The sequence below is a fragment of the Ovis aries genome, chromosome 11 (genome assembly GCF_016772045.2).
Source record: "Ovis aries strain OAR_USU_Benz2616 breed Rambouillet chromosome 11, ARS-UI_Ramb_v3.0, whole genome shotgun sequence".
Classification (NCBI taxonomy): domain Eukaryota; kingdom Metazoa; phylum Chordata; class Mammalia; order Artiodactyla; family Bovidae; genus Ovis; species Ovis aries.
The window spans coordinates 22,791,048-22,816,278 of NC_056064.1; the positions used below are offsets into that span (position 1 = coordinate 22,791,048).

Genomic DNA, 25,231 nt, shown 5'->3' on the forward strand with positions numbered 1-25,231 from the left:
TTGTTAGTTTTCAGTTCTTTTCCTCGCCTCGCATTCCCCTTTAACCGACTCGAATTAGTCACTCTCCTCCCTGATCGCTGTAACCCTGGCTGAAGTCAGCAGTGCCTCCTGGGGTTGTTAAGTCCAGCAGACACTTTGGAGATCTAAATCTGTCAGTTCTCAGCAGCGTTTGACTATCGGGCAAAGCTTTCTTCCGGTAGCATCCTCTTCTAAGACGGGAGAAAATCCGTCTTATTTTCAGCTTGGCTTGTCTTTCCCCGTCTTATTTTCAGATCCTTCTGTAAATTTTTGTTGACTCAAGGCTCAACCCTAGGCCCTCTTCTCCCAAAACAATAAAATTACCGTCTCTGTGTCAGTTGCTCACAAGTTTTTTTTTGTGCAGGGCCAGCTTTACTCTGAAAGACAAACCTCTGTCATCTGTGTACTTGATAATCTCAAAGACATTTTAAATTCAACATGTTCCAAAGAAAATCTAATATCTTCCTAAATTTGGGCCTCTGCTGTCACCTGTCTGGATGCATGGCACCATTATTCATTAAGTTATGCCAGCTAGAAATTGTGGAATCATTCTTCCTTTAAACTCTCACCCTGGCTGTCACCCTACGTAAGTTTGGTCTGTTATGCCTTCACCCATGTCTCTTAAATCCAGCTACTTCTCTCCAGGCACCATTGTTTGTGCCTGGCCTTCTTCCTTTAACCCAGCATAATCTTCCTCCTGCCATTCCCAACACGGCATATTCCTACCTGTTCTTTCCTTTTTTTCAGCTTTTTAAAATGTAAATTGTAAATTCCTGGTATATTTCATACTCCTGCCTTCCGCAGGGGCTTTGAACATTCTTTAACCTGTGCCTACTGCCTGGGTGGTGCTTTTTTAAAAAAATTATTGTCATTAAATTTTTTATTTTGTATTGGAGTGTAGCCAATTAACAACGGGGTGTTCTTCATTCTTCTCCTGTTGACTAACATAATCTTCAAGTCTCCACTCAGTTACTTCCTCAAAGAACTCTTCCTTGACTCAGTTTGCTAGGCTTAAGTCCTTTTATTTTCCGACCCTAATTCCTGCTTGTTCACCTATTATCTGTGATTTCAGGCAAGATATTAAACTTTGTCTTTCCTCTTCTGTCACAGGCTAATCATACCTAGTACCTGTTGCCTGTGATTAGTGGAGGGATTAAATGAGCTATTAATTTAAAGTGCTTAGTCCATGTCTGATACATAATATATGTGCATTACTTGTTACCTGTTATTAACAGTTGCAGATATGATTTTACATTAAATATTGTTCATTTCATTAATGTCAGTTCCTTTCTCTCACCCCCCCGACTGGATTGTAAATGCTCTGAAGCCTGAAATCTTGTCTGATTTTTTTTTTTGCCCAACACAGTCTCCCCGATTCCTGGAGCAGTGCTAGCAGGTATTAGGTGCCCAATAAATGTTTACTACTTGCGTGTGAGGCAGTGAAAAGAAAGGGACAGAGCTGGATGGAGAGGCACAGTTGGCAAAGCGGAGTGAATATTTTATTTTATTTTTTATTTTTTTTGGCAAAGCGGAGTGAATATTTTAATACATTAAAAATAATTAACCTTTAGAAGTGATTGCAAACTGTAGTCCTTGTCTCCTTTATAGCTGCAACCTTGCATCTTTAAGACAAATTAGGAGTTCTTTACTTTTAAATTAAAACAGTGACTAAGGTATTATTTAAATAATTTGCTGAGTTTTTGTCACATTCAAAATTGTAGTATTACTTAGATCTTGTTCATAAATGACAATGAAAATTTATGTGTGTGTTTTGGTAGAGAACCATTGTCAAATTTCTCATCTAAAGCAAGTAATATTTTAGTTCAAAAGACATAGACCCCCCCCCCCACAAAGGGCAAGCAACTAACGCACACAAATAGTAGGGACATTTTCAGCAAGAGCTAACATAAGAGATTATTCATGGAACTATTGTGGTAAATAGAACAAATAGTATTTCTGTCTTAAGTAATTAGGTAATACAAAGAGAGGGGAAGGGAACTAATATTTTTTATCATTTCCAATGTGCCAGATATTTCATTATAGTCAGTACTTACAGTAACCCTGTAAGGTAGATTTTTATCATTAACCCCATCTTACAGACGAAGAAATTAAAATACAGAGAATTAGTTTGTGCACGAGCTGAGGATTTGAACACATACTTTTGAGCATTACCTTCTGTTGCTTTGTATTTTTTTTCCTTACAGTTTTATGGAGATGTAATTGATACCGCACTGTGTACGTTTAAAGTGTACGGCATAATGATCTGACTCACATCGTGAAACTGTTACCACAATCAGTTTAGTGAACACCTGTCACCACACACACATGCAAAAGGAAAAATAGTATTTTTTTCCTTGCCATGAGGGCTCTTAGGACTTACTCTCTGAACAACTTTCATATTTAGCATCGTTAATTATATTAATCCTATTGTATATTACATCGAGCCTGGTACTTACCTTACAACTGGAAGTTTGTACCTTTCGAATAGATTTGTTCAGTTCCTCCTCCCTCTACTTCCTGCTCCTGGTAACCACAAATCTGATCTCTTTTTTTTCTTTGAGTTTGTTCATTTGCTTGCTTGTTTTTGAAGTGTAATTGGCACAACATAGTGATTTGATGTTTCTGTACATTACAAAATGATCACCATCGTTGCTTTGTATTTTTACTAGCAATGGTAATTTGGTAAATTTAAGTCAGTTCTGTCGTAAGTGTATATGTCATGTTATATGTCCCAGAAGAGTGAGTCTTATATTCAGTATTGATGGTACAAATATTAAGAGTAGTAAAGAAATACATGCATTCTGTTTTAGACTCAGGTAGAACAGAAAGGTGCTTGATGAAATTACTGATGTGCCCCTGCCCCTAATTCTGTTCCCCAGAAACGGCTACTTAAAAATCAGACTTCTTGGCAGGCTTAAGTAGAAATTATGTTGCATAAGGTTTGCACACTCTCAGTTTGTAATACATCAAACTGTAAGCAGTAGTACATCAAGCCATATGCAGTTTGATGAATCTGGACAATTCAAAAAGTATAAAAGGACACAGTGCAAGGTCTGCCTCCAACTGGGTAATGTATCCCCCATTACCCAGTTCCTCTCACAAGAGGCAACTACTGGTATGTAAACATTTTCTTGAGGCTGCATAATACTCTGTTTTAAGGGTTGCTATACTTATTTGTCTGATTCCCAATAAATGGGCAATGTAGGGAAATGAATGTGCTATTATGAATAATGAGTACATATATGATGCCACTATTTTATGAATACATGCGTGAAGTAAATGTATATTGTTGGTAAGTATGAATCCCACTTTTATAATTTGTCCAGAGTGATAAAGAACTTAAAGTGTATTCTCAAATGGTAAGCTCTGAAAAGGGTCTTTTACTAATATTATCTGTGGTTTATCCCAGATACCAAACTAAAAATCATCAAGTTTTAATCATGATTTGAACACCTGTCTCACAAGAATCCGTTTTTACTTTTTCAGGCCATCATGCAACAGGGAGATACATCTATAAAACCCATCCTCCAAGTCATTGTGAGTACCTCCATATTTTTATGTCAAACATTTTTTGAACTTACATATAAATTATATTTCATAGAGGACATGCAGTCCACTTTAGGAAATTTGTCCACTCTAAATTCTCTTCGTCATCATGAAATTAGTCTAGTCCATGTTGTAACTCTGGGAGAGAAACTGGGCTTTATTTTTATTGTTATGTTAGTCAGAGTTTGACCTCTGGAGGTTCCAATTTGAAGCTTTGCCTTTCTGTTCTTTGCACAATTGGTGGATACTGTATTGCTACCCATTTTTATTTCAGAAAAGTATCATTTCTGTTTTTGCTACAACATAGTTGTTATTCCCATTTCATAGATGAGGAAACTGAGGCTCAGAGAGGAAGTGACTTGTCCAGTTTATACAGTAGGAAGCAGTAGAACCCTGATTTGTACCCAGGTGGTCTGACTCCAGAGCCCACCTGCTGAACCCCTGCTCTTGATTATCTCATCTTAGGAACAGCTTTCTAACCCAAGTTCAGTGCGTCATCACTCTGTTATTCATAAACGTTGCCTTTGTACCTGTCATTTTTTAGCATTCTAGATAAAGTATTAGAATCTTATAACATGAACACCTGCTACCTGTGAGCATCTGGAGATTATAGGATTCCTATAAACCCTTCAAAGTCAGTAGAGCCTAGAGTGAAATAATCTCTACGTAATATAGAATGTGAGCTTTCCTGGTGGCTCAGCAGCAGAGAACCTGTCTGCCAATGCAGGAGACTTGGGTTCGATCCCTTGGTTGGGAAGATCCCCTGGAGAAGGAAATGGCAACCAGCTCCAGTATTCTTCCCTGGGAAACCCCATGGACAGAGGAACCTGGCGGACTAGTCTGGTTACAAAAGAGTCAGGCCTGACTTAGGGACTAAACAACAACAACAAAAACACACCATTACTTCTTCCTCCTTGGTTGTTCTGCCCTGGGGTTTGTCTTGCTCAGATCTGCCTCATATCTGGCTTCTGGAGCTCTTTACCCGAAAAGAACTTGTCTGCTTAAAATTCTTCATTAACCCTATCAGTCATTTAAGGAGTTCTCAAATTTTGCTGAGGATTTTAAAAATCAATAGGAGCAGAATTCTGGACCATGATTGCAGATTCTGAGTCAGTAGGTCCGATGGTTTGTCTCCCTGTTGCTCCCAAACTCATTGCCAGTCTTCTTAAGGCTGTTTTCGTATTTCATTTTCTTCAGAAAGCTGCCTCTGATTTTCTTCAAGCTGAAATAAATGTCTTGGCTCTGCTCCCATGTCATTATGTGCACACCTCTGCTATTCTCTGCCTCCACCTTCACCCCAGTTGTAAGCCTCTTCAGGGAAGGATTTCCCAGCCCCCCATCCCCATTTGTATTTTTATCATGTTTCCTACATAGTGCCTTACCTATATTGGCCGCCTTGTTGTATGTTGTTGTTTTTTTAATTAAATTTTCAATCAAATTTGAGTTAGGGGAGAGAGAACACAAGAGTATTGGCAACTTATTTTGTTTTTAGCTATGTTGTGTTTAATAATGTTAGTAGAGAGAGGTTGGTGGGAGAATCATTCAAGTCCAATTTTCTTTTGCTTGGATTTAGGTGTCAAGAGAGTGGGCAAGCAGCTCTGTTTCTGTGGGACTAATGGCAAACCCACTCTCCTGCCGCTTAGGTTTACTTATCCCTGGGGACTGGGCAGACAACCTGGCTAACGAATCGTGTTTTCTCTCCTAGAACATCCGTCCCATTACTACAGGGAACAGTCCACCCCGTTATCGACTGCTTATGAGTGATGGATTGAATACTCTATCTTGTACGTATGATATATAAATCTAGGAGTTTGTGTTTTAATAATGAAAGCACACCCAACAACCTGATTGCAGTAATTGGAACATTCCAGAAGTCTACATTTGCTTGGCTGTGTCTTCAGTCAGACAGAATTGCAGCTGGCAGAGCGCATTCTAACAATAGACTGGGTCTAGTGGAAAGCTGCCACTTGGCTTAATTAATTTTCTCTAAGTGGTGCTCTGTGCTTTCTTTGATTAATTTCTCTTAGGATGATATTGACATTTAGTGGGTATGATGGGTTAGCTGTCCTATACTTGTCTTTTTGGGGTTTTATTTCTGCATTGGAAGCTTTACAGGGAGAAAGAGAATTTGCAGAATATATGCTTACTATCTCTAGTCACAAGATGAAGGACCTAGAAGAGAGATTTTTTTAGTCTTTGTCATGAAACCTGAATGATTGAAAAGATGATTTGGGGCACTTCAGGAAATACTTAAATTTCATCAAAGCAGCAGGTGTTAAATGCACAGCAAATTATTACTGTTTTTTAACCGTACAGAGTCTGAGTAGTTTTAATTTCTGCAATGTCATTTAAGGCTTTGTTTTTTCTTTTGCTGGTACAAGTATGATCAGCTTTTAGACTGTCATGACTGAAATGTCTTAGAGACTAAAGTAGTCTCTGTGCTTTCAGCTTTCATGTTGGCAACACAGCTGAACCCTCTTGTTGAGGAAGAGCAATTGTCTAGCAACTGTATTTGCCAGATTAACCGATTTATTGTGAACACGCTGAAAGATGGAAGGTATGTGTTTTTTGTTTTTGTTTTTTTAGTATTTATTTATTTGGCTTCATCGGGTCTTAGTTGCAGCATGCAGGATCTTTCATTAGGGTGCTCAGACTCTTCAGTTGTCATGAGCAGGCTTAGTTGCTCCGGGGCATGTGGGATCATCGTTCCCCAAGTAGGGGTCAAACCTGTGTGTCCTGGACCACCAGGGAAGTCCCTGTGGTATGTTTTTTTTCCTGTTGTATTGTGTTGTAAAACGGGGGCTAATTTTTGAACATAGAAGTTTGTTGGATGCCAGAATTCAATTAGGTATCAAAGAGGCAGTGGTGAGCTGTCAGCCAAGAGCTCAGAGCTATTGAGTTCTGAACTCGGGCGACTGAAAACGGGACACCGATAGGACAGACATGTGGAACCAAACTGGAAATTTCAGAGCAGGAAATTAAAGCCAAATGTAGAACTCATATTTCTAATCTCTTCAGCAGCACTGATTCTAGGATTCTCTCTTTAAGTATCTTTTAATGAAAAAAGGGTCACTTTTTAGGGCAAAAGAAGATGTAATTCATTTTGTAACACTGCCCGTTTTCTGCAGTCTTCAATCTTTCATAGTAAACACTTTCTTCAGCCAACAGAGAGTACTGTAGAGTACCTGCATGATGCTCCATGCTAGAGACACAGTGATGAACAGAACTGTTAGTCACACCTGAATAACCATTGCTGAAATACTCTTTTTTGGTGGCATGCAGAGTCATACTTGCCAAATCTAGGGCAGTTTAAAAAGTAAAACTGCGTTTCCTGGCAATCTAGTGGTTGATGCTTGGTACTTTCGCTGCCATGGTTCCAGGTTCAGTCTGATTGGGGAACTAGGATCCTTCATACTGTACGGTGTGGCTAAAAATTTAAAAAAAATAAAAAAGCCAAAGTAAATAAAAATAGTAGTATTACAACTTACTGAATAAAGTAGGAATTCATAAGTCCTTACTGAATAAATGAATACATGAGGGGGAACAGAAAGCTTTTCTTACGATGGAATGCCATGTAAAAATGTAGATGGATTGACGGAATTAGAAAATCACCATTTGGCAACCGTCATATATGCAAGAAACATTTAATAGGTGCTGCGTAAGTTTCCTGTGGCTGTTCTAGCAAAATACCACATGTTTGATAGTTTAAAACAAAGAACTTATTTCTGGAATAATTTCTGGAAGCCAGGAGTTGACATCAGTTTCCCTGGGCAGAGACCATGGTGTTGGCTGGGCGAGACTCCTCCTAGGAGCTCTGTGGGAGAATCCATTCTTTGCCTCTTCCAGCTCCTGGTGGGAAATAGCATTCCTTGGCTTGTGGCTGCATCCCACCAGTCTCTCCCTCCATGGTCACGTTACCCCTGCTGTCTGTACCAAGTCGGCCTCCACCTCCTCCTCCTTTTTTTCCTTTTGACTGCACAGTGTGGTTTGTGGGATCTTAGTTGGCCAGGCAGGGATCGACTTTGTGTCCCCTACAGTGGAAGTGTGGAGTCCTAACTCTGGACCACCAGGGAACTCCATCTTCCCTCTTCTTAGAAGGATGTTTATAGTTGCTTTTAGGGCCCATTGCATAATCTGGGATAAAATCGCCACTTCAGTCCTTAATTAAATCACACCTGCAGAGTCCCTTTTTGCCATAGAAGGTTCTAGGCGTTAGGATGTGGATGTATTTTTGTCAGGGGTGTTCATTCAGCTGACTGCAGATGCTGAAACAGGTGGTGAAAGTTTGATGAGGAACAAGTTATTTTTAGGGTTAAAGTATATCCCCCTGCCCCACACAGCATAATTATTAGTTGTAAAAGGAAAAGAAGCAATTTACAGCAGAGAAAACTGGCAGATGGCACCTTATTCCAGTTGTTGACATTAACATTACCAATAATGGGACAAAGAGAAGTCAACGTGTTACCTGATTGGATGCAATGAGAATATAGTGTCAGTTCAGTTCAGACCTCAGTCATGTCCGACTCTTTGCGACCCCATGAACTGCAGCACACCAGGCCACCCTGTCCACCACTGACTCCCGGAGTTCACTCAGACTCATGTCCATTGAGTCGGTGATGCCATCCAACCATCTCATCCTCTGTCATCCCTTTCTCTCTCCTCCCACCTTCAATCTTTCCCAGTATCAGGGTCTTTTCTAGTGAGTCAGTTCTTCACATCAGGTAGCCAAAGTATTGGAGTTTCAGCTTCAGCATCAGTCCTTCCACTGAATATTCAGGACTGATCTCCCCTAGGATGGGCTGGTTGGATCTCCTTGCTGTCCAGGGGACTCTCAAGAGTCTTCTCCAACACCACAGTTCAAAAGCATCAATTCTTTGGTGCTCAACTTTCTTCACAGTCCAACTCCCACATCTATACATGACTACTGTAAAAACCAAAGTTTTAACTAGATGGACCTTTGTTGGCAAAGTAATGTCTCTGCTTTCTAATATGTTGTCTAGGTTGGTGATAACTTTTTTTCCAAGGAGTAAGCATCTTTTAATTTCATGGCTGCAATCGCCATCTGCAGTGATTTTGGAGCCCCCAAAAATAAAGTCTGTCACTGTTTCCCCATCTATTTGCTATGAAGTGATAGGACTGGATGCCATGATCTTAGTTTTCTGAATGTTGAGCTTTAAGCCAACTTTTTCACTCTCCCCTTTCACTTTCATCAAGAGGCTCTTTACTTCTTCAGTTTCTGCCATAAGGGTGGTGTCATCTGTGTATCTGAGGTTATTGATATTTCTCCCAGCAATCTTGATTCCAGCTTGTGCTTCATCCAGCCCAGCGTTTCTCAGGAAGTACTCTGCATATATAAGTTAAATAAGCGGGGTGACAGTATACAGCCTTGATGTACTTCTTTTCCTATTTGGAACCAGTCTGTTCCATGTTCAGTTCTAACTGTTGGTTCTTGACCTGCATATAGATTTCTCAGGAGGCAGGTCAGGTGGTCTGGTATTCCCAACTCTTTCAGAATTTTCCATGGTTTGTGGTGATCCACACACCACAAACTGATCCACACAGTCAAAGGCTTTGGCATAGTCAATAAAGCAGAAATAGATGTTTTCTGGAACTCTCTTGCTCTTTTGATGATCCAGCGAATGTTGGCAATTTGATCTCTAGTTCCTCTGCCTTTTCTAAAACCAGCTTGAACAACTGGAAGTTCATGGTTCACGTATTGTTGAAGCCTGGCTTGGAGAATTTTGAGCATTACTTTGCTAGTGTGTGAGATGAGTGCAGTTGTGTGGTAGTTTGAGCATTCTTTGGCATTGCCTTTCTTTGAGATTGGAATGAAAACTGACCTTTTCCAGTCCTGTTATATTATTGCCAAAGATGCATAATCTGTATCCAGTCACGAGGAAGCCTAGGGTAAATTGATGGACATTTTATAAAATAACTGATTTTCAAGTTTCAAACATTGAAGAAGTCTAAAGAGATAGGGTAATTAAATATAACACATGATCCTGGATCCTTTCTCTGTCAAGGGCATCATTAAGACAATTTATGAAGTGTGAATGAATTCTGTGCATCAGAGGGAAGAATTCTTTGGTTTTCAAGTTCAGTAATTTAACCAGGTCATGTCTCAATGTCCGTTGTTCCTCTTTTTTTCTTTTCTGGTACATGGTGTATTCTCTTTCAGTCTGCAGTCAGTTCTTTTTGATGAAAATTTTCTGTTATTCCTTAATGACCTTTTCTATTTAATTTGAGCTCCAGTTTTCACTTATGATGTAGATAACTTTGTTCTCCATATATGTCTTCAGATTGCTCTAGTCGTTTTTTTCTAAGGCATGCCTTGGCTTAAGATTTTCTAACACATTGCATAGTTTGGTCTTAGATATTGCTTCTGTTCTCTCTTGCCCATTAACTTTTTTTAAAGACACACACACTCTCTCTCTCTCTCTCTCTCTCTCTCTCATTTATTCTTTTCAGTTGTGCTAGGTCTTCATTGCAGTGCGAGCTTTTCTCTAGTTGTGGAGAGCAGGGGCTACTCTCTGGTTGTGCTCAGGCTTCTCATTGCGTTGGCTTCTCTTGTTACGGAGCATGGGCTCTGGGGCACTCAGGCTTCAGGAGCTGGGGCACGTGGGCTCAGTAGTTGCTGCTCCTGGGCTTCAGAGCACAAGCTCAGTAGTTGTGGTGCTAGGGCTTAATTGCTCTGAACATGACATCTTTGCCGATCAGGGGTCAAACCTGTGTCTCCTGCATTGGCAGGCAGATACTTCACTGAGCCACCAAGGAAGCCCTCCCTTAACTTTTCAAGCTCTCGTTTCTTCTCAATCTCTTGTTTCTTCTCATCTTTTGACTTTTACTGAATTCTTAGTCTTATTTTGCAAGCCACGCTCGGAAAGTATTCCGTTTCTTGGCTTATGCTTTTTTCTGGATTGGATTCTTAATTGTCTCTGCTGCCTCTGTTCCTTTTATTTTTATGTACTATTGTGTGTTACATTGCTGCTGTGTTATTTCTTTTTATCTTATGCCTGCCAGTGCAGGAGACATAAGACACTCAGGTTCAGTTCCTATCGGGAAGATCCCCTGGAAGAGGGCATGGCAACCCACTTCAGTGATCTTGCCTGGAGAATCCCCATGGACAGAGCAGCCTGGTGGGCTACAGTCGACAGAGTCGCAAAGAGTCAGACTTGACTGAAGTGGCTTAACATGCACACACACACACATGCTTAACATGCACAGCTCTGTCCAGACTACATTTGCTCCGACATAGTCTAGGCTAGGTCGATCTCCTTGCCAACCTTCTCACTTGGGACCTGTTATCTGCCACGCCGGGCTGCCCTGGATTACTTGAGTAGTACCTTCTATCCACTGTCTCTCCTCTAGAACATGGGATAGGGGAGGGTGGAGAGCTTTGCTGTGATTGAGAATAAAAACTCGAGCTCCATTCTCTCCAGTCACGGGTGGATGCCATGTGTTCCTTCCTACCTCTGCTGAAAACTTGAGTGTGTATGTGCGACCAGGTTTATTCCTTTATTCCAGGTTTATTTCAGTGATTGATGGTCACTGGTTTATTCCAACCAGGGCTTTAGCAGTCTTCCTTGTACATTTATCTTTACATGCTCATGCTGTTACTTAATCAGAGTTGATTACAAGAATTAGAATTGTGGGGGTCAGGGGACATCTGTTGTAGAAATTAAACCAATTGACATACTCTTGATCCTTGTATAAGGGGACCTGTTTCCGAATAGGCAGCAGACACGGGTTAGATTCCTGGTTCCCCGTGGTGGGGGAATGGAGAGTTACTGCCATGGGCCACAGGGTTTCTTTTTAAGATGGTAAAACGATCAGAAGTTAGGTCATGGTGATGCTTGCCCAACTCTGTAAATATATGAAAAACTGCTGAATTATATAGTTTTTAAATTTTATTTATTTTAGATTGAAGTATAATTGCTTTCTGGAGAAGGGAATGGCCTTCTCCAGATCCCTGTACGGGAGACAGGGATCAAGACCATCCCCAAGAAAAAGGAATGCAAAAAGCAAAATGACTGAGGAGGCCTTACAAATATCTATGAAAAGCAAAGGAGAAAAGGAATGATATAGCCATTTGAATGCAGAGTTCCAGAGAATAGCAAGGAGAGATAAGAAAGCCTTTCTCCATGATCAGCGTGATCAGTGCAAAGAAATAGAGGAAAACAATAGAATGGGAGAGACTAGAGATCTCAAGAAAATTAGAGATACCAAGGGAACATTTCATGCAAAGGTGGGGTCAATAAAGGACAAAAATGGTATGGATCTAACAGAAGCAGAAGACATTAAGAAGAGGTGGCAAGAATACACAGAAGAACTGTACAAAACAGATCTTCATGACCCAGATAATCACGACGGTGTGGTCACTCACCTAGAGCCAGATATCCTGGAATGTGAAGTCAAGTGGGCCTTAGGAAGCATCACTACAAACAAAGCTAGTGGAGGCGATGGAATTCCAGTTGAGCTTTTTCAAATCCTAAAAGATGATGCTGTGAAAATGCTGCACTCAGTATGCCAGCAAATTTGAAAAACTCAGCAGTGGCCACAGGACTGGAAAAGGTCAGTTTTCTTTCCAGTCCCTAAGAAAGGCAATGCCAAAGAATGCTCAACCCACCACACAATTGCACTCATCTCACATGCTAGCAAAGTAATGCTCAAAATTCTCCAAGCCAGGCTTCAATAATACATGAACCATGAACTCCCTGATGTTCAAGCTGGTTTTAGAAAAGGCAGAGGAACCAGAAATCAAATTGCCAACATCCGTTGGATCATCAAAAAAGCGAGAGAGTTCCAGAAATAATCTTATTTCTGCTTTATTGACTATGCCAAAGCCTTTGACTGTGTGGATCACCACAAACTGTGGAAAATTCTGAAAGAGATGGACATATCAGACCACCTAACCTGCCTCTTGAGAAATCTGTATGTAAGTCAAGAAGCAACAGTTAGAACCGGACATGGGACAACAGACTGGTTCCAAATAGGGAAAGGAGTACATCAAGGCTGTATATTGTCACCCTGCTTATTTAACTTATATGCAGAGCACATCCTGAGAAACGCTGGGCTAGATGAAGCACAAGCTGTAATCAAGATGGCCAGGATAAATATCGATAACCTCAGATATGCAGATGATACCACCCTTAGGGCAGAAAGTGAAGAATTAAAGAGCCTCTTGATGAAAATGAAAGAGGAGAGTGAAAAAGTTGGCTTAAAGCTCAACATTCAGAAAACTAAGATCATGGCATCCGGCCCCATTACTTCATGGCAAATAGATGGAGAAACAGTGGAAACAATGACAGACTTTATTTTGCCGGGCTCCAAAATCACTGCAGGTGGTGACTGCAGCCATGAAATTAAAAGACACTTACTCCTTGGAAGAAAAGTTGTGACCAAGCTAGACAGCATATTAGAAAGCAGAAACATTACTTTGCCAACAAAGGTCCATCTCATCAAGGCTATGGTTTTTCCATTAGTCATGTATGGATATGAGATTTGAACTATAAGAAAGCTGAGCACCGAAGAATTGATGCTTTTGAACTGTGGTGTTGGAGAAGATTCTTGAGAGTCCCTTGGACTGAAAGGAGATCCAGTGAGTCTATCCTAATAGAGATCAGTCCTGAATGTTCATTGGAAGGACTGATGTGGAAGCTGAAACTCCAATACTTTGGCCACCTGATGTGAAGCACTGACTTGTTTGAAAAGACTGTGATGCTGGGAAAGATTGAAGGTGGGAGGAGAAGGGGACGACAGAGGATGAGATGCTTGGATAGCATCACCAACTCAGTGGACATGAGTTTGGGTAAACTCTGGGAGTTGGTGATGGACAAGGGGCTTGGCGTGCTGCAGTTCATGGGGTCTCAAAGAGTCAGACAGGACTGAGTGACTGAAGTGAATTGTGTTGGTTTCTGCCATATATCAACATGAATCAGCCATAGGTATACATATGTCCCCTCCCTCTTGACCCTCCCTCCCACCTCCCACCCCTGAATTATACTTTTAAAGGGTGAGTTTTATGGTATATGAGTTATATTTCAACAAATCTGTTTTTTAGGGGAAAAAAATAACCATTTCCCCTTAACCTTGTCGGCATATTGTACTAGGTATTACAGATTTTTAAAAAATAATTGCTAATCATTATTTTAATTTAAAATATAATAGTAAATTCTGTTTGTGAGGTCAAGTATCTTTTCATATATTTATTGATATGTGTAGTTCTTCTCTGAATAGCATTTGATTATATACTTTGTCTTTTATGTGTGTGCTGAGGGTAGAGTAGGGAGAAGCTTTTTATAAATGAGGGATATCAACTAATTCTTTTATCTCACTGTATCATAGTCTGTTTATGGTGTCTTATGATAAGGAGTTAATAACTTTTTAAAAATATAGTTAGTTTTGTCCATTTTTTTCTTTATGGCTTCTGAATTTTGCTTAGGAAGCTTCCTGACTGGATTATAAAAACATTTCTTTGCTTCAGACACTCCTGGTGAATTTTTTTTTTTTAAGTAAACTTCAGTTCATCTATAGAAAACGCAGTGGCACCCCACTCCAGTACTCTTGCCTGGGAAATCCCATGGACAGAGGAGCCTGGTGAGCTACAGTCCATGGGATAGCTAAGAGTCGGACACGCCTGGGCGACTTCACTTTCACTTTTCACTTTCATGCATTGGAGAAGGAAATGGCAACCCACTCCAGTGTTCTTGCCTGGAGAATCCCAGGGACGGGGGAGCCTGGTGGGCTTCCGTCTATGGGGTCGCACAGTGTTGGACACAACTGACGTGACTTAGCAGCAGCAGCAGCAGCAGCAGTTCATCTAAGATTTGGTTTTGTTTCTGCTTTTTAGTTTTAAAAGCACTTGGATTATTTTAAGTTATTTAAAGTTTGGGTTTTTGTTATTATTGAAGTATAGTTGATTTATAGTATTAGTTTCAGGTGTACAACATAGTGATTTGATATGAGGTTTACTTTTATATGGGATATAAAGAAAGAATTTAGCTTAGTTTTTCCCAAATGGATGGTCCATATCATAGAAGGTCTACGGTAAGGAGTTTATTCTGAGTATGATGGGAAACTATAGACTTTGGAGCGGCAGAGTATTGGTATGATCTGATTTAAAGATTTTAAACTTTCCAAGAGATGATTCTGATAGCTACGTGGAGAATTGCTGGTTGGTGATAAAAGTAGATGGAGACCAGTATTCCATTGATCTGGCTCTGTTATGTTTACCATCTTTTCCATCGATCTGTTTGTCTAGTCCTGTGTCTGTGCCAGAGTTGGTCTTTTTCTTTCTCTCTTCCTTTCTTTTTTGTGACATCTTCTTGAGATATAGTTCGTACCCCATACAATTCATCTGTTTAAAGTGTAAAATAGTTTTTATTATACACAGAGTTGTCCAGCCATTACCACAATTAATTTTAGAATATTTTGTTACCCACCAAATAAACCCTGCACCCTTTAGCTATCACCCCCAAACACCCCATCCTCCCCGACCCTAGACAGCCATGGATCTACTTTCTGTCTCTATAGCATTTGCTTATTTTGGACATTTCACATAAATGAAGTCTTGTAATATGTGGTCCCTTGTGGCTGGGAAGTCCCTAGCATATATTTTTTAAAGGTAGTAGTTCTTTTTAAAAAACTCTTTTATTTTAGTGCCTAAAATACCAAATATTCTGTCACTGTTCAGTATCCAGGTATTCGTGTGTGTGTGTGTGTGTGAATACTTTATCTGTATCAGGATCCAAAGGGGAGCTCCCAGTGCAGTAGGCTGACAGTTCTTTTAAGTCTCTGCGAGTGTAGGTGCCTCCTCCATCTCCTTTTCCTCCCCTGAGTGTTCATCTGTTGAGGAAGCCAGGTCCTTGGTCCTTTGTCCTCATGCACTGTCTCCACAGTCTCAGTTGTGCTGATTGTATCTGTATCAGGTTGCAATGTGTCCTTGTCGTCTGTGTTTTCTCCAAGTTGGTGTTGTGTGTATTCTTTTCGTGTGCTGCTGGGTTTATCTTACCCATGTTTTATTTAGGATGTATGTATGTTACAGAATAAAGTTAGCGGTTTTTTTAGTTTTTTTTTTTTTTTTTAGGTTTTGGTATTGGGATAATACCAAATGATTAACAAGCCTTCCGTTTTTTTCTGTGTTCTGGAGTAATTTGAATAATTTTGGAAAGTAGTTAAATATCCACCACTAAATACCTATCAGAGTTTTAAAATAGTGAATCTGTATGTAATGTTCAGGAACAGATAGTTTCAGGCTTATTTTATTGAAATAATATAGCCTTCATATGAAAACCTGCTAAAGGTGCATGAACTGATGAGTTGTATGTGAAAATCCAAAACACAGCAGACCATTTAAAGAATACAGCACAATGAGGTTGCGCTCGCTGTTGTTTAACTACTGGCCCAGACTGGCTACCTTTTGGTTTTTTTTGCTGTGCTGTGCAGCATGTGGGATCTTAGTTCTGTGACCAGGGATTGAACCTCTGCTTCCTGCAGTGGAAGCTTGGAGCGCTAACCACTAGCCTGTCAGGGACATTCCCTGTCTATTCTGTTTAATGTCCATCGAGACTGTGCTAATTCCGGCCCCCGTCAGTTCTTCTGTTTTTCTCCCTGCCTCCAGTTGTGTTCCTCTCAGAGTCTTTCATACTGCAGTTCTTTTTAAAGTAAGAACATAGGAGAAGGCAGTGGCAACCCACTCCAGTATTCTTGCCTGGAGAATCCCACGGAGAGAGGAGCCTGGCGGGCTACAGTCCATGGTGTTGCAAGAGCTGGACACAACTTAGCAACTAAACCACCAACCACCACCACTACCGTAACTAGAGAAAAGCCTGAGCAGCAGTGAAGACTCAGCACAGGCAAAAAATAAATAAACTAAATTAAAAAAAATTGAAAACAAACATCATCATGGCATTCCTGTTCAAGCACATATTGAGAACCACTGTGGACCAGTTGCTGAGGTGAACCCTGGAGGATACCTGCCATGGCTGAAAGGGCAGCTTACTAGGAGGAGTAGGTAATCAGTAATGAATATACAACTAAAACATATTTGTGAGTAAATAATAGTGAACATGCAGTTAACCCAGATATTAACCAGTATATGTCCACCTGCATTAATTAAACCTGAGAGATGTGATCCGAAGGAAGGAAATTATGGCTGTAGAAAAGAGTATAACCGAAGGCTGATCTAAAGCAAAGATTAAAGAGGCGTCCCTTGAAGACCTGATGTTTGAAATGAATATTAGATGAAGCAGAATGAGAGACCCTCACAATCAGAAAGAGGCACGTACAGAGGCCTGTGGCAGGAGAGAGCATGATACACACCAGGAGCTAGAAGGAGACAGATGGTGGAGGGCAGGGTGCCACAGGAGCAAGATCAGCTGGAGAGAGAAGCGCAAAGCCAGAGCTGGCCGAGCCTCATCGGCCGTGTGGAAAGGTCTCTAACTTGCCGTCGTTGGTCCTGGAGAAGTTACCGAAAGGTTTTAATCAGAATGAAAGATAGACAAAGAACTGTAAGTTCTTAATTAATTGTAATCACATGAAAAATATCTTTGGGGACTTCCCTGGTGGTCCAGTGGGTAAGACTTTGCCTTCTGGTGCAAGGGGTGCAGGTTCAATCCCTGCTTGGGGAACCAAGATCCCACATGGCTTGTGGCCAAAGAACCAAAACAAAAAACAGATGTGACATTGTAACAAATGCAATAAAGACTTTAAAATACTAAAAAAACACAAAACCACCTTAAAAAAAGAGTAAAAAAAAAATCTATGGTCATATTGGTTTTCACAGGGAAAGGGCAGTTGTTCAGATTAGTATATTTTTCTAAAAACAGATCATCTCTTGTTGTGCCACATATTGTCGGGTTTAGTAATCTAAATTCTTATCATGTCATTTGCTCCTTGAAGATACGGTATGTAGTAAGGACACTGCATTTTAATTAAGGAACTAAATGGGAAACGAGAACCCTGCAATCATAAAAGGGCTTGATAATGATGCAGTGAAAGATTAAGGGAAATATTTATGTAAGAATTGATACCGTATAGTTCTCAAGTTATTCAGTAATGAAAAACAGTTGACAAAGGGAAATAGTTTTTATCACAGTGATTATTGGGGGAAGGCTTTTAAAGTACCTTGTCATTTTTAAGGGCTTCTGAATTTATTTTTTCTAACATGTTTCTATTCCTTTGCCTTTGTAGGAGAGTGGTTATTTTGATGGAGGTAGAAGTTTTGAAATCAGCTGAAGCAGTTGGATCAAAGATTGGCAATCCGGTACCTTATAATGAAGGTAAAATGTTTTTTTATAGGTCGTAGCACTCAGCTGAATACCTCTTAATAGATCTGGAATGCTTCCTTTTGCTATAGTTCCATTCGTTCGTCTAAGGGGGGTCTTACTCTAGGAAAGAGTAACAGGTTACTCTTTCAGATATTTTTTTAATACTGAAAAAGTGATGGTAGGACTCTGTAAAGGAAAAACCTCTCCTCTGTTTTTCTCTGCACGCAACAATCATACATATTTCTGACTGTGACCAGATGTGTGGGTTTTTTCCTCCCTATTAAGCCATTCTCCAGTTCTCTATGGATACCAGCTGGGTCTCCTACAATTCAGTTTAATTCTGACACTGGGTACCTGGAGTTGGCATCAGATCTCCCAGGGTAAGGGCTCAGGCCCACCAGACTGCCTTATCCCCGCCCCTGACCCCACCCCCCACCACTGCTCCCTTCAGTCGAAAGTCCTGCTTGTTATCTGTGCTTCTGACCAGCTGGCTGTAAATCGTAGATTCCTCCAGTTCCCTCTTCTGATTCAATTAGATTGATTTTGAAAATTTTGGTTTGTGTGTTTTTGGCACTGCTGAGTCTTCGCTGCTGAGCATGGGCTTTCCCTGATCGCAGCTAGCGGAGGCTGCTCTCTAGCTGCGGTGCTTGGCTTCTCCTTGCAGTGGCTTCTCTTGTGGAGCACGGGCTCTAGGGCTTGTGGGCTCCAGTAGTTGTGGTGCATTGGCTCAGTAGTTGCAGCACATGGACATGATTGCTCCGCAGCATGTGGGATTGTCCCTGATCAGGGATTGAACCCACGTCTCCTGTATTGGCAGGCAGATTCTTTACCACTGAGCCACCAGGGAAGCCCTCAATTATATTAATTTTCTACAGTGGCTTTCAGAACTCAGAGAAACAGTTGACTTAACTTTGTTGTTCAGTCGCTCAGTTGTATCTGACTCTTTGTGACCCCTTGACAGGCTTCCCTGTCCTTCACTATCTCTGGGAGTTCACTCAAACTCATGTCCGTTGAATCGGTGATGCCATCCAATCATCTCATCCTTGGTCATCCCCTTCTCCTGCCTTCAGTCTTTCCCAGCTTCAGGGTCTTTTCCAATGAGTTGGCTCTTTGCATCAAGTAGCCAAAGTTCAATATTCAGGGTTGATTTCCTTTAGGATTGACTGGTTTGATCTCCTTGCTGTTCAAGGGACTCTCAAGAAACCTCTCGAAAGCATCAATTCTTTGACTCTCAGCCTTCTTTATGGTCCGACTCACACCTGTGCATGACTACTGGAAAAACCATAGCTTTGACTATACAGACCTTTGTTGGCAAAATGATGTCTCTGCTTTAGAATAGCATCAGTATCAGTTCTTGGTTTATTTTAATCAGTCAATTTTTTTCCCCTTATTAAGAGTATTTTTCTGCTTTGTGTGCTTGGTAATCTTGGAATGAATTCAGGCATTGTGATTCATACCCTGTTGGGTGCTGGAAACTTATATTCTTGAATTTTTTTCGGGGATACAGTTAAATTATTTGGAAACAGTTTTATCTTTTGGGATGTTGCTTTTAAAATTTGCTGGATGGGATCAGAGAGTGGCATTTATTCTGGGTCTGGTTATTCATAGTACAGAGGCAAGACCGTCAGTATCCTACTCAATGCCCCGTGAATGTGAAGTTTTCCATTCTGGCTGTTAGGTACAGGTGCTGTTTCTAGCTTGTTGTAAGCACTGGACACTGATCCCCGAGGCCTTCTCAGATGGTTCTTTCTTTCCCTGGCTTCCGATAGCTTCCACACAGAGATCAGCCAACCAGTACTCTGCCGCCGACTCCTCGAGGGGAACCTTCCATCATCTCTGGAGGCCTTTCTCCGTGCAGCTGTCTTCTCTGGTGCTTTGTCCTGAGAACCCTCCTGTCTTATTCCCCACATGCTCAATTCCGTCTCCTTAACTCAGGGGTTGCTCCATGCCCGCTTCCTGTGTCACAGCCTGGAAACCCTCAGGGCTTCCAGTACTCTGGGGCAGTCACACTCGCCTTGTTTGTTTCCTCTGTCTCGGAAATACTGTCCTTTGTTGCTTAATGTCCAGTATCCTGAGAATCATTTGTCTCATGAATATTTTGCCTTCTTTTTGGTTATTTTTGGTGGGAGGGTCATCTTGGTCTCTGTTATTCTGTCGTGTCTTGTACATAGTTTTAAAAGTCAAATAGTTTTGCAAGTGTGTTCTTTGAAGCAAAAACAAAAAAACATGTCCCTGCCCAGCTCTTCTTTGTCCTCTGGCTCCTATCCAGGGGCAGTTTATTTCAAATCTTAGAGCTGTTTCTCTGCTTTGTGTTCACATATTTGTCCATTAAAACTTGTATACTTTTCAAAGTTGAAATGTTAAGATAGACATATTTTTTTAAATAAACAGTAATTTTTGTTTTTAATTTTGAGTAGATAATATCTACTTTCAGAAGGCAAAACATCTTTCAGAAGGCAAAACTCTAAAATTAAATATTTAGAGAAATCTTACTCCTGCCCCTGCCTTCTCTTGACTTGTTCGTACTCACTGCTGCCCTCTGTAGGTAACCAGTTTCAGTGGTTTCTTTTTGTCCTTCAAGGGATTTCTTAATGAAAATATAATCAAGTACATAAATTACGTATTTTCACTCATAATCCACTTTGCTTACACCAAAGGTAGGATTTTAGAAAAACAACACTGAACAGCTAGACAACTGTGTACACTATGTTGTCTGTCTTTTTTCAGTCCTGTTTTTGTTTTTTAATTTTAGCTTAGAGATATTTTCATATATATATTTAAAGATGTTCCTCATTTTTACTTATTCATTTGTTAACAGTATAGCATATTGTGTTGTATGACTATTCCATAGTTTAACCAGCCTTTTATTGATGGGCAGTTGGGTGTTTCCATACTCTGGCTATTAAGACAGTGCTGCAGCAGATAACCTTATACATATGCAGGTATATGGGCAGAGGGGTTTTGGTTGTTAAAGGTGAGATTGTTGGATCCATGGATAAATGCGTTTGTGGTAGGTAGATATGCTTGCGTTCCCTTCATAGGATAGTATCATTTTGCATTCCCACCAACAATATGTGAAAATACTTGTTTCTTCACAGCTATGCCAACAGAGTATGTTGTTAATCTTTTGATTTTTGTTTCAAATCAATCTGATAGATGAAAACTCAGATCTCAGTGTAGTGCTTAATTTGTATTGTGAGCAATATGAGCATCCTTTTAAATGTTTAATTAAGGGCTTTTTATTCTCTGAACTGTTGTGTTGTCCATTTTTCTTTTGTTTATCTTTTTCTTCTCAATTTTTAAGATATCTTTTTTAAAAAATAGAATTAGTCCTTCATCTCTGATACAAGTTAACAGTGTCTTTCAGACTTTGCTTATGGTGGGGTTTTTTTTGCTATGCAGAAGTTTTCTTTTGTTTTTATGAACTTGTATTTTCCAGTTTTTTTATTTAATTGGAGGTTAATTACTTTACAATATTGTATTGGTTTTGCCATACATCAACATGAATCCGCCACAGGTATACACGTGTTCCCCATCCTGAACCGGCCTCCCTCCCCATACCATCCCTCTGGGTCGTCTCAGTGCACCAGCCCCAAGCATCCAGTATCATGCGTCGAACCTGGACTATTTTCCAGCTTTTTAAGACTTTGGATTTTTGAGCTGTAGTGGGAAAGATCTTCCTCACGCCAGAGTTATAAAGGCAGTCACCCATGTTTTATTCTAGTGCTGGTGAGACCTTACTGTTTGTATCTGAATCATCCGTGCTGCTTCTCTCTTACAGTTGTGATGTCTTTGTGGTGTTTTGGGCCTCACTTTCGCATAATTTGCAATTTGTCTCTTTCCCCTAGCTTCACTGAAGATGCAGTCTGTATATGGGATGTTAGTTTATGGGACGAGCATTCATTCTTCTTGTCACTCTGTATGATTTTTAGGAGAAGGGAAGGTTTGGGACTTGGTCATCACCATGCTTCTTTCAGAAGTGGGGCCTTCTAGATTTTAATTTTTACCTATACCAAACGTATTAACTTGGTGTTTTACATTGGAAAAGGGAAGCTGCAGCCTATTCAGGTAAAGTTTCAAGATATTAAATAGGAACATCACAGTTGTTTGCAATAGTAAAGTGTTTTTAAAATGAGCATGTAGGTTGTGTTATTCCCAGCTTTTAGGAAGGCAAGCCAAGACAAAGCAATACTTAGCATCTCTATGAAATCTCTGGATGCTGTAGGCTTGAGGGAGAGGTGATTTGCCCAACTTACTACCTTTGGCCGGATTTCTTATGTTTTTTATGTTGTGTTTAATTGACTGGCTGCTTTGAACATGTTGTCTTTCAGGGGCAAAGTATTTTAGGTAAAGATGGAGTTGAAAGGGGTGATGGATAATTACCACTTGGGGTGAGGCCCATAGAACTATGGGAAACACTCCTTTGTCCCAGTGCTCAGTTCTACTGGCCCTTCCTTCCTTTCTGTTTAAGTATAGAGGAATGAGGCAGAGATTTTGCTGTTCAAGAGTATTTGCTATTGAATTTCGTTGTAACTAGATCAATAACACATTGTTACTTGGGCCATCATGAAATAGCTTTGTTACAGTGACTACTACCTTATGGGTGTATTTCACAGAAATGGTTTCTAACTGTTCATTGGAAAGCAAAGAGACTGTTACTGGTAGAGAACTAAAGTTAGATTTGTATCCTCCCAGCACCTAACCCAGACCTGTAACATGTCAGGTGACCAGTAAAATTAACTCATGAGACCCAGTCCAGAATTAGGCAGAGGAATTCCGAAGGGTGCACTGGAATCGTCTCATGGTACTAGTACCACATTAAGTAAAGAGTGAAGATATTTAGAGAATTTTTAAAGCATGAGAAGTAAAATTCAAACACAGGTCATGTTTCATTCAGTATTGGGTTGGATGGTTTTAAATATCCCGTATTTACCATTATGGATTTTTTTTAATCAGTATATGTGTTAGTCTTATGTACCTATACTGTTTCCAACCATAGTATTTTACTTAAGACTTAAATTTCTTAATATGATGCTTAGTTATTAGTGTCACTCATCACTGAAAGATACTACTTGGAATTTTTTTTCCAGCCTGACTCTGTTTATTTTCTACCAACAAGAAATTGTATTTATTGGATTGACTCTTCCTTATATTCTTTGTGGTTATTGTTAAGAAGGTAATTACTGGTAGAAACTGAGGTTTTTGTTAATCTGTATACTCTATTGTCTGTTGTCTAATTTTTCTCAGCTGTTATTTTACTATTAGTGGCTTTTGGTAACTACTGGATACTGTAGTTATTAGTTATGTTCTATATAATTATATTTCTGCCTGCCAGAATTGGTTGTTTAGGGTTAAAAATTAACTAGATGGTAGTGAAGTTGATTGGATCTAGTCCTACAGACCTGGGTTCAAGACAAGGTTCTGCCTCTTCCTAGCTATGTGACTCTGGGCAAGTTACTTGACCACTTAAACCCACTTTTCTCATCTGTTAATTGGGTACAATAGTACTGTTTATATAGAGGGCTTAAGAGTAAGTGGAATAATGCACTTAACCTTGTACCTGGTGCATTAAGTAAGCATTCAAAAAATTGTAGCTATTATGAACTTGTCTATCACAGGGCCTAATTGGAGTCTTATTAAAATATACTAAATTTCATTGACTCTAAGAATCCAGTCGTTATAGAACTATGCTATTATGTACTATTAAAAAGAAATTTTAACATTAATTTTAACCCATATGTTAAATGTTTTAAAATATTGATCTCACAACAGGTAAATAGATAAGTTACATTTTTTAAAAATTGTGGTAAAATACACATAACATAAAATGTACGTCTTAGTAATTTTTAAGTGTGTCGTTAATGACATTCAGTCCAGTCACATTTGTGCAGCCACCACTTCTATCCACCTCCAGAACTCTTCCATCATCCCAAACTGAAACCCTGCACCCATTAAACAGTCACTCCCCACTCCCACCAGTCCCTGGTAACCACCCTTCTACTACAGATACTGCTTAAAAGTTAGTTACATTTTGATAGAAATTAACATAAGAGATTGGCAAGATCCTGTGACCATGTCCTATTTAGCAAGATGCTTGGAGAAGCAGGCACGGTGGGGAGGAAGGGACTTGAGAGTGTTGATGTGTTTGAGACTGTGGGAGTATGGGAGGAACTAGGGTGGAGTACAGAAGGGGTTGGTGTATCTTCATGGTTCCACCTTTAATTGTTCAAATTATTTGGTTCATTTGAATAAAATTTCCCGAAGCAGGTAAAAATGCAGATTAATTTTTTTCCCAATTATTTGGACTCAATACTGTTTGTGGAGCAATTCATCTTTTCCCTACTAATTTAAAGGAAGGTTCACTGTAGAATTTCAGAATGCTACTTCATAAGACACACTGTCAAAGGAGAACAGTTCTCCCATGCAATCTCTTGCGACACTGGAAGTTTAGAGTAATGGGAAAGCTGAAAAGCAGACACAAAAATTCATTGTTGATAATCTTGGCTCTTTTTCTATGTAAATAAGGCCTCTCAGTTCTCTCCATAGGAAGAACTAAAGAGTTCTGTTTAACCCTTTTAATTTGATGCTAAATTTGTTTTACTCTAATGGCACAGTTAACTCTCATTTAGTGGCACCAGTTACGAGTAATATTAGAAGGAAATAAAATCAGTGCACAGTGTGCCCATTTGCATTAAGGCCTTGGAAAACCCAGTAGGGAACAAACCCAGGGATGGAAGCAGCAGAGGCAGGGTGGCAGGTAGGGAGCTATTCTAGGGGTGCTCACCGTGTGTCTGTTCTTAGGGCTCTCTAGGAAATGTTTTGAGCTGCACTTGTGTGCCGCAAGCACTCTTGGTGATCAGCCCAGATTAGATTTGACTTCTACTTTTAGTGCCACTCACAAAGGCTACATCAAATTTCCTAAATTTTTTCTTTTAATTAGTGTATTTTAACATTCTTCAGTTTCATCAACATTTGTAGAAAGGGTGAGGGCCGAATAAATACTCTGATGGCATGGCCTTTTTTATTTTCTGCTTGAGAGACGTGTTTGTTTCCCCTCCTTTTTCCTTTTAATCTCCCTGTCTCCCTGACACACCTGCTTCTGAACTCCATCCTCATCTCTCCTGCTGTGGCAGTTCACTCGCGCTTCACGGTACCTAAGGCGCTTTCAACTCTTATTTTCCACCAACTGTCAGTTGCAAAATAAGGTTGCTTTGTTTGGAAGGGAAAGGGTAGAATCCTTTCTGAATGTCTTCTTTCCCTTTGAAGCAGGAGCACTTCAGAGACAATTGAACTGCTTTTAGGTTTTTGTTACCACCCAGCTTTTTCTTCTGATAGATCCTGCCGTGAACACAGTTCTGTTGATAACATCGATTTGTTGCTATGGAAATAGTGGTAATGTC

At 40.1% G+C, this 25,231-nt stretch overlaps 1 protein-coding gene across 1 annotated transcript in view; it reads left to right on the forward strand.

Annotated features, from left to right (window-relative positions):
* RPA1 (replication protein A1) overlaps positions 1-25,231 on the forward strand; it is a 43,260-nt gene that overhangs the window by 334 nt on the left and 17,695 nt on the right. The window contains 4 exon segments of the mRNA NM_001161889.1: positions 3,505-3,555; positions 5,270-5,348; positions 6,013-6,121; positions 17,755-17,843. Of these exon segments, the coding sequence (NP_001155361.1) occupies positions 3,505-3,555; positions 5,270-5,348; positions 6,013-6,121; positions 17,755-17,843 (328 nt within the window).